This window comes from Pituophis catenifer, unplaced genomic scaffold (genome assembly GCF_029215685.1).
Source record: "Pituophis catenifer annectens isolate HBS135680 unplaced genomic scaffold, rPitCat1.0.hap2 SCAF_1, whole genome shotgun sequence".
Taxonomy (NCBI): Eukaryota; Metazoa; Chordata; class Lepidosauria; order Squamata; family Colubridae; genus Pituophis; species Pituophis catenifer.
Window position 1 is genome coordinate 144,372,331 of NW_027256881.1, and position 10,022 is coordinate 144,382,352.

The 10,022-nt window shown below is 41.6% G+C and overlaps 1 protein-coding gene across 1 annotated transcript in view; it reads right to left on the reverse strand.

Moving 5' to 3' along the window:
- The window catches only part of ATAD2B (ATPase family AAA domain containing 2B), a 78,417-nt gene extending 69,747 nt beyond the window's left edge, over positions 1-8,670 (reverse strand). The window contains exon 1 of the mRNA XM_070933016.1: positions 8,214-8,670. Coding sequence (XP_070789117.1) covers positions 8,214-8,405 — 192 coding nt within the window. The 5' untranslated portion in view covers positions 8,406-8,670. The remainder of the gene's footprint in view (positions 1-8,213) is intronic.
- Between the last annotated feature and the right edge of the window lie 1,352 nt (positions 8,671-10,022).

Here is a 10,022-nt window from a genome sequence, read left to right on the forward strand (position 1 = left end):
GATGGGGCCAGGGCCATTGGGGAATGAGGTGCGGACTCCAGAGCCTCCAGAGACTGATAGGAGTGAGGCAGAGGAACAGGAGGAGCCTATTCCTAATGCACGCATGAGAAGAGCTGCCAGAAGGCAAGAGCAGCTCAAGCAAAGAGGACAACTCGGGAGTAGGGCCAGGAGATGATTGGCCCCTCCCATAAGGCTTAAAACAGACCAGCAACGGTGTTTGGGCTTTGCCGGAAAACAACGTTGGTAGCTTCGTCTTCTTCATCTACGTCTTGCGTTGATTTTTGTATCTGTGATTTCTGAATGTTTGCCAAGAAAGGCCTTTGGCAGTTTGCCTAATTGGATCAAGGTTTGCGATAGGACTGAGGAATTTGTGTTGGGAGGAATTTGCTTTAATTTAGATGAAAGATGCTGGGAATGAAGTAATTCTCAGCTGTTCGAATAAAGTTTGTTTTTTCACTGACTGATTTTTCAACTACTTACTTGGGCCTGGGTCACAACAGGTGCAATAAAAGTAAGCTGGTTCTAAATGTTAATAAAACAAAGGAGATCATAGTAGGTTTTAGAAAGAGCTGGCACAGTCATATTCCATTCAGTATTAAGGATGCAGCTGTATAGGTGGACAACAGTATTAAGTATCTGGAAGTGCAGATAACTAACAATCTGAACTGGTCTCTCCACACGTCATCCTTAGTGAAGCGTGCAAATCAGTGTCTGCATTTCCTGTGTCGGATGAGGAGAGCATATCTTTCGAAGTGGTTTTGGAATATTTCTACCAGGACTACCAGATTCTGTAACAGCTTTGTTCCCTATGCCATCCGTCTAGTAAACTCACAAAATTCGTTTTTCTCGCCATTGTACATGTACATCCGAACTAGACTGTGTTGTTTCTCTGTGTCATATAATATATATGGGTATATGGATAATTTTGTGTTTGTTTGTTTGTTTGGACATGTTTATGTAGTGTATATTGGAGGTGATGACCCTTTGAGAGCTGTATGCACTGAAATTTCATTTTAATGTATGCTGATTAGCGTACATTCAAAGTGACAAAGTTATTCTAAGCCTCAGAAAGGGTGCTTTATGACCCATAAAGCACTTTTAGCCATCATAAAACTTCACACTATTGTCCCATTTCCCCCCACACACATCACATGAATGCATTTGGGCACTTGGCCACTAGTTTGCATTCACAACTGGTTGCCAAGTGCCCTACCATGAGCATCATTTGGAATCTTCTTTACTGGTTTTCCCACAAAATCATTAGGAAAGTTGCAGGGAAGGTTGCAGGTAGAGGGGATGGAAGAGAGCTGATCCACAAAGGATTTCTCCTTTTTGTACAGAGGGGAGGGGAAATCTTTTGGCAGGCTTCAGGAACGGAGCTGAAATTCTAAGGATTTTACACATGTCCTTTACCAAGAAAAACAAGTATCTTCCAAAGCAAATTAAGCTAGCAGTACTCTCTATGTGACTAATATTTAATGTATAAAAATAATTAGGCTGAAGGATAGGTTATAAAAATTACATATTTACATAAAGCAGTTGCTTTTTTTTTCTTTTAGTTTTTTTTAATATAATTCAAGTAGAATATTATCCAGCTGAAACAACAATGTACTTTTCCAACTAATAGATGTTCTTCTTCTTTACTTCCTCTTTTACCACTTGAGGTATTGAGAGACCATTTTGGATGTCAAGGAAAATAGATGTTACTACTGTAATTAAAACAATAAATGGAAAAGTATGTTTTCTTACAGATCTTTTTCTCCAATACTAATAAAGCAAAATAAGAAAATATTCTTAATAGTCCAAACAATCATGTTCTCCATATATATTAATTAGATGTGCTAGTTAGCTTAGGAACAAAGTGGATTACAACAGTCAAACTGTACAATTTTAGAGGAATATTTTAAGAAGGGGAAAAAGTCAATTTTTAATGAAAAAACATTGGCCATAAATATGAAGCAAAACTATATGACTGCCTGTTTTTTTTCTCCAAACGTATTACTATCTGAGAATAAAATTAAATACAACTATATCTGGCAGTTAAAATAAAACACTAGAAGAATACTGATAAGGAAAAGAATACTGATAAGTATTTTGGAGTTCTCTATACACTTTCATACCAGAAATATAAAACCTTGGGCAATATCCAACAAAATAGGCTTATTTGCCACCAGAGTGTATTTTTCACCCTCACTCCAAAACCCTGCATGATTCCCAAATCTACTTCAGAAAATTTATAAATCTCCTAAAGCAACTTTGGCAGGACAAAATATGTCTCCTTGAGGAATACTGTCTTCTCACCACATCTCTGTACAGTGAAATGATATTATTAGGTTAATCCCTGATTTGGATTAGCTATATCAAACACTGCTAATTTAACACCAACCAGGTATCTCACAATTACCATCTGTCTTGATTGCTCAGTTCTGAATGTTACTTTTAAACAGGTTATACTTGTTTTACGTATCTTAAATATTTCCAGAATGGAATACAATGTGGCCATACTGTACTTCAGTGGTGGGTTGTCCCCAGTTCATACTGGTTCTATATAACTGGTAGTAAAATGGGCAGGAGGCTCCACCCACCGAGCCCAACATCATCAAAATGCTTCTGCGCATGTGCAGAAACTTCTGCACTTGCACAGAAGAGCGTGTGCAAGTAAAACCCATTGTGAACCGGTAGTAAAGGTAAGTAGAACCCACCACTGCTGTACTTGTTGATGGCCTATGGCAATGCCAGGTTGGGGATGGTGGCACATCCATCCTTGTGCTCCTTGATTACTCAACATCTTTTGAAACCATCAATCACAATACAGGTAGTCTTTGTTTAACAACCAGAACTGGAGCCAGCAATCCAGTCATAAAGCAAAGCAATCACTAAGTGAAAACACAATTGTGATTTTGCTTTGCTTTGCTTTACAGATCTGGGAAGATCTTTACAGACCTTTTTCATCATTGATGTAACTGTTGCTAAATGAAGCAACCAATAAAACAAAACTTAGCCTCCTGGCCTAGGAATTAGAGGCTCCAACGCACAGAATTAGATTGTTTGAGGGACCATTTTTCTCCCATGGTTTCTGCTTATACAGTAAGAGATGTCATAGATGGTATATTTCAAGTTCCCTTGATTTAAACAATGCCATCTATCATTATCCAAGAAGCATACCTTCTGCTTGATCTTTGGAACAAGATCCCTTCAGAAATCCATGTGACTCTCATCGTAATGGCATTTCAAAAGGCCTTGAAACCTGGCTGTTTCCCAGAGTAGGGCAGGATAGGGTAAATGGCGTACCACAGTCACATGAACTTATTTTACAAGGGTTTTGCCAAAAACTGGCACTTCTGGTTTTCAGCAAAACCATACCACTTGGTTTACTTAATAAATACTGCAACCACTTTACAACTGACCACCACCCCAAAAAAATCCTTGTTTTTTTTTTTTTTAATTTGATTTATATGCCGCCCTTCTCCGAAGACTCAGGGCGGCTTACAATGCGCTAAGCAATAGCCTTCATCCTTTTGTATATTTATACAAAGTCAGCTTATTGCCCCCACAACTGGGTCCTCAATTTACCTACCTTAGAAAGGATGGAAGGCTGAGTCAACCTTGAGCCTTGGCGAGATTCGAACCTGCAGTAATTGCAGGCAGCTGGTCTTAATAACCAGCTTAATAACAGGGTGCCTTAAACCACTGTACTACCAAGGCTCCAAGGTTTTATGACAGGTACAATATACAACCATACAACCATAATGGACAGGCTCCATTACAGTCGCATGCCAATGACTACTTGTACCTACAAGTAGTGCATTGATGGGACAGATGTTTATCTTGCTTATCACTATGTTTAATGTTTTTGTTATTGTTGATTAATATTGTGAGCAGATTAGAACTGTTTTGGAGAGACACCTAAATCTAATAAAATAAATTTACATCATTATCATTATTATTATTACAACTTATGTGGTTTCTCCTAAAAGCATATTCTCAAAATTTTAGCTACAGTATATGAGTGCCTTTAACTACAATTTTTATTCAGATGTTCTCTAATCAAATTTATGAAAGTCCAGTTTACAATGAGTTTAAATAAGGTACAACTGAGAAAATATGGAACAATATTTTCATTAACTGAATACAGAATATAAATTTTATCAACGTATTGCGCAAAGTATAACTAATTAAGTCTGCAGCATGCCTAAATAAAATCACTATGAAACAAATTAAATCAACTCAATATTTATTCTATACAACCCTACATTAATATAGAAGACAGTATGAAGCAGACATTCAATAATAACCCAATAATGGATTCTTAACCATAAAGCCTTCTACCCTAAACATACCGGTACTTTAATTACAAACATGAGGAGGAAAAAACTTGCAGTTAGAAAGTTGGAGAGTTCCACCCTGCAGCCACCTGTCCTCTTTTCCTTCGCAAAGAATGCCTCACTCGCTTGCTCAGTTTTGGTTCCAAAGCATTTTTCAAGAGAAGATAGTGGATAATTGCAGAGCAGGTAGGTTTAAACTAGGGAGGGTGGAGAGTAACCTGGAGAGACTGGAAATACAGTAATCTATGAAGACAACAAGGAGTCTAAAGCTAGTAGGATGAGGGAGGAGAAAGGGAGGGGTGAGGAGGAACACATATATAAATCAAATGCTTACAATGTTATTAGATTAGCCGCTGAAGAGATGTGGTTAATTTATGTTGATATAACCAGCTCCATTTTCAAAATCCATGAACTTTCTAAGCCTTCCAAGAGATGCCTAGAAGTAAATCTATAACCTCATTTAAAATTTACACTGGAAAGTGCTTTTATACTTTTAAATCAAGATTTTCTGGAAGTCTTGCAAAAAATATGCATAAGTAAGACTGCACATACAATTTTTTCAGTGGTACTAAGTAAGAATCTCTAATTGTCCAGGGAGCAATAATTTACAAAGCATCATTTATTACAATGACAACTTTTGTGTCTATATCATAATGAAATTTATGCTTTCTCATTTATAAACAGAATGACTATTTAAGCCAAAGAAAGTTACTGTGAGAATGCTTCAAATTTTATCTGACACTTTACAGCATAGGTATATACCTTTTTTATGTTGAAAGATGCATAACTTTATTTTTTTTTTTCTTCTTCTCTTCAATCATCTCCAATTCCTGCCTTAGGCATAAAGCCAGATGGGTGACCTTGGGCCAGTCATTTTCTCTTAGCCTACAGAGGAGACAATGGCAAACCACTTCCAAAAAACCTTACCAAGAAAACACAAGGACTTGTCTAGGCAGTTTCTGAGAATCAGACAGGGCTAAACAGAAGGGAAAACAAGGAATGAAACTAAAGACCCTCTATCAGGCCAGAGTAAATAATATTCTAGGCATCTAAGGTACAAACTTGCTCAGATTTAGACTGAATGGGCAGATCCAGTTAAGGTAAGAGAAGCATGGTTTTTCTTGGTTAAATGGGAGAGCTCAAGCCTATAACTCCAGAGAAAATGTACAGCACGCTTGGAACTGTTAAGCTAGTCACCTGTTTGTTACTCTTTGCCTACCCTGGTATGCTATGGTATTGGCTTCTCTGAAAGATTAAGTGGTTCCATCAGCCTTTTAAGTAGTCATGCACTCTTCCTTCAAGAACTGATCACTGAACTCAATCATCCTGGATAATATTGATTCAGTTTTCAATCTTCATCTTTTTGGGGAAGATCACTGAATAGTGGTAAAACTGCAGCTACAAGAGGATCTTGGTTTTAACAAATTATCTGGATCCTTTCCAAGTCTGTGTCCATTGACTGTTGATGACCTGTGGTAGAGGTGAGGTAGGAGTGGTGCAACAATAATGGGCTTCTTAGATCTCTCCGTGGCTATCATCCTCAGACCATGAAAAAAGTGAGAGTTGGAGCACAATATTACCATAGTTCTCCACTGTGGCCAGTTCTAGTTAGTGTTAGTAAATAGGGAGACTAGTAAGTGCTAGTAATTAGGGAGACTGGAGCCCCCAATTTGTGAGGTACCTCAGAGATCAATGCTCTCACACCTACTGTTTTAACTACAGAAGGGCATCAAGAAAGATCTGAGGTCAGATATTATCACTACATTGATGATACTGATTATACAAGTCAACTCCTGGACTATTAAGCAATGGTGGTCTAAAAATTTCACCAAAAAAATCAATTGATCAATTAGTATGCAATGCATCCATCCCATTACCTTTTAAGCTCCAAACACTTATTTCTATGGTGCAATATCAGAATATTCATAGCTGCATTATGAAATATCACATGCAATGTGATATGTACTTAGTTTAGAAATAATTGAAAGTACTGTCAGTGTATAACAGGTTTTAGCAAAATGTATCGGACAAGTGAGTTACTTTGGGGTACTACATTTTCAAAACCATTGCCAAAGTAACCTTAAGATTTTCCAGGAACTCAACAACAAAAACAGATCCTCACTGTTGCCTGTCTCTGCGTGGAAGTTGCAGACACACTGGCCCCTCATTATAACACACAGGAGAGCTTTTAAATTCTCTCAATGCTCTGCAAGATTGAAATAGCATATGAATTCCAAATGTGAATGACACGGAACTCTATGATTCACACTGTTAACATACACATGAAAAATATTAAAAGCAGCTATTTTTAAAAGTCCATGAAGTAATCACTTATCCTGTTTTTTATCAAGGTAAAGAAACGAGACCTGCATCCAAAAACGTAAAACGTTCAATTAAAATGTATAAAATAATCTGAAACATTAGATTATCACTTTCACTTGTAAATCTATTTATTTATTTCAAACACAGACTGAAAAGCATACAAGTAGCCCTCGACTTAACAGTTCATTTAGTGACCGTTCAAAGTTACAACAGGACTGACTGTTTTTCACACTTAGGACGACTGCAGCATCCCCATGGTCACATGATCAAAATTCAGACACTTGTCAACTGATATTTATGACAGTTGCCGGTTCCCAGGGTCATGTGATCACTTTTTGTGACCTTCTGACAAGCAAAGTCTGTGGGGAAGCCAGATTCATTTACCACGTTACTAACTTAACAGCAGTAATTCACTTAACAACCGTGGCAAGAAAAAGTCGTAAAACGAGCCAAAACTCAACACTTAACAACTGTCTCACTTTGCAACAGAAATGTTGACTCATTGTGGCCATGAGTCGATATTGACACCTGAAAATGATTTCAAAGCGTTTGGGGGGGAAACAACAGCTCTTCAAAAAATTAAAGTTGGTGCAGTTTTAAGTCACTTGTGTTTTTCTTTTAAACGGCACTTCCACTTTCAACCAGAGAGGGAGCTCCGCTCCAAACCCAGCTTGCTGCCTGGCACAACAGACACAGAAATGTGGGTGAAAGAGAGAGAGGGGGGGAAAAAAAACCCCCACACATATTCTTGTAGCGGCTGTCTTGTCAATTGTTCAAAGCCAGACAAATCCCCTCTTTTGCGCAAACCTCTCTCCGGCTCTTTCGCCCGCGCCAGGCCATCCCTTTTGCTTCTCCTCCCCCTCCCCACTTGCAACGACCGCCAGGCTTCTTGTTCGGCTACACTCAGGCTCTCTTTAAGTCGCCCTACCTCAAATGACCTCCCTCGCAATCGCAGCCCGCCTCCCTCTCCTCTTCTTCTTTCCTCCCCCCTCCCTCCTCCTCTCTCCCTGAGCGCAGCGCTCTCTCGCCGCTCACGTCTCCCTCTCGCAAACATTCCCCAGCCGCCAAACGGCGCTTCTCCGCCACAACCACCAGCGCTCTTTCCCGAGGGCGTCCTCCTTCCCCAAATCAAGACAACCCCCCCACACACACACACACCCGCCCGTTGTCCTCCTCCGACCCTACTCCTCTCAACCTCCTCCCACGGGGCTTCGCAAGCCCCTCAACCACGGCGGGAGAGCCTTTTCCCCGCTCATGCCAAGAGTTCAAGCAGGACACCCCCCCCCACTCCACCCCCAATCCCTCTCTCTCCTCCGAGCCAGCCGCTGACACTCCAACCTTGACGGCCGCACCGAGACAATGAGACGCCGCTCCGCTCCCCTTGCGGCGGCGTTGGCGGCGACCCCTTCCCCACCACCACCACCACACCACCACCACCACCAGCCGCCCGTCAAATATGACTCGAGCCGCCGGGCTCTTCGGACTCTTTTTCTAAAATGCCCCGCGCTTGTCCCGGCTTCGGCTCCCCTCTTTTCTTGCTCCTCGTCGCCCCCTTCCTCGGCTTACCCGGACCGAGTCCTCATCCTGACCGGCCGCTGCTGCTGCCGCCGCCGCCGCGGCTGCCGCTGCTGCTTTGGCACTAGTCCTAGACAAGCGGGTCCTGGATGAGATGAAATGGCTGCCGGACCCCGGGACCACCGCCGCCGCCGCTTTCCCGGAGAGACGCTGAGATTGGGAGCTCTTTCGGGTGTTCACCATGGCCTCACTGCAGCCACCCCGGGAAGGGCGGCGCTGCCGCTGACTCCACCGCCTCTGTTGTGAGGAGCGAGACCGCCGCTGAGCCAAAGAACAAGGGCCCGAAGGCGCGGAGCGCTTCTGCTCCTCCTCCTCCTCCTCCTCGTTCTCAGCTCAGTCACCCACCACTAACTGGCCGCCATTACTCGTTCTCTCGTCCCTTTCTCTCCTCGGTCACGGCGAAGCCTCCCGCTTCCACTGCGAGGCGCTGCTCCGCCGCCGCCTCTCATAGGGCCGCCTCTTCTTCCACCTCCTCCCTACACCTGGCAACATAGAGCTGGAAAATGATGAGAGCGTGACATGTAGCCTGAATTTCCGGTGAAGAGTGAAAGCCGTCATAGGCCGCGAGTGTCTATGAGCCCCGGTGGTGCCGCTCTATCTTCTTTCATCTCTATGATGGACGTTCTCTGTATACTGTACTGTACTTTTTACATCGGAGGCTAAAGTGGGGGGGGGGAAACCAGTCATGTTTTAGGCCGGAAGTGCCTGTAGGGATCGCTCTGATGTTTTCTATGCGTGATGCAATACATGCGGCGCTCTGCAATGGTGTGCTCTATGGTTGTTTTAAACGGGGCGAGGTTAATGAAGGTGAGGGAGGCGGGAGGATGTTTGCATGTTTAGGTGGGAGCCTCTCGGGAGCTGAACGAAACTGCTGAAACTGGGTTTCAGAAACGGTAACTAACTGTGATTCAGTATTTGCTTTTCTCGGAATGGAGAAAGTGCAGAATCTGATTAAAAAGGATTTCTTCTTAGAAAAGCATGTTTTACTTCGTTAAGTCATGGAAACCTGTTCAACACGTTTCATTCCATTGATTCTTCCATAGGAAGGATTGTCACCTGGAGCGTAGCGAAGTTTATTGCTCGGTGTTTGTGTTTCTTGCTAATTAACCTGAAGTAATGCGTTGGGCTCCCCGAAACGTACTCACAAAACTCTGCCTGTAAAACGCCAGTCGAATATATTTTGTTTTCCAACTTAAAGGGATACCTTATACAAAATATGCATTTGTATTAAGCTAGTTTCTTGAATCTTAAAATTATGTGAAACCTTTCTGCTTGTTCATGCAATACACTAAGCCAAGATATGGTGTGCTCGTTTTTTGTCATTTAGCACATTGCATTAATCCATCGGATTGTGGTTTATTCAAAAACCATACATTGCTTAATGCTTTGGGTGAATATAGTCAAATAAGGCAACCGTAATTTTGTAGTTAGCCTGCTAGGAGAAACTACTTTAAGTTGTTTGAGGCATGTGAGAGTATTGGGTTTGTTCACAGGATTGGTGAATGGCCTAGTTCCTTCTCTAGGAGGATTAGCCGATTGTTCTCAAAAGCAGGCTTTGAATGACGAATATCTGTTCATGGGAAGGTTTACTTTCCCCATTTTCATTGGGAATGGGATCATCACACTATGTGCAAAGAAATTATTTGGAGAGCAGACTGAGAAAAGGGGGAGAATGGAGCTATTATTTTCCGATACTTCTAATGACAGTGAAGTACATTCCAACTTCTGTAAATTGAGTAGAAAACAGTACATTAAAGAGAATAAATCAATACCATCTATATTACACCAATAACATAATAA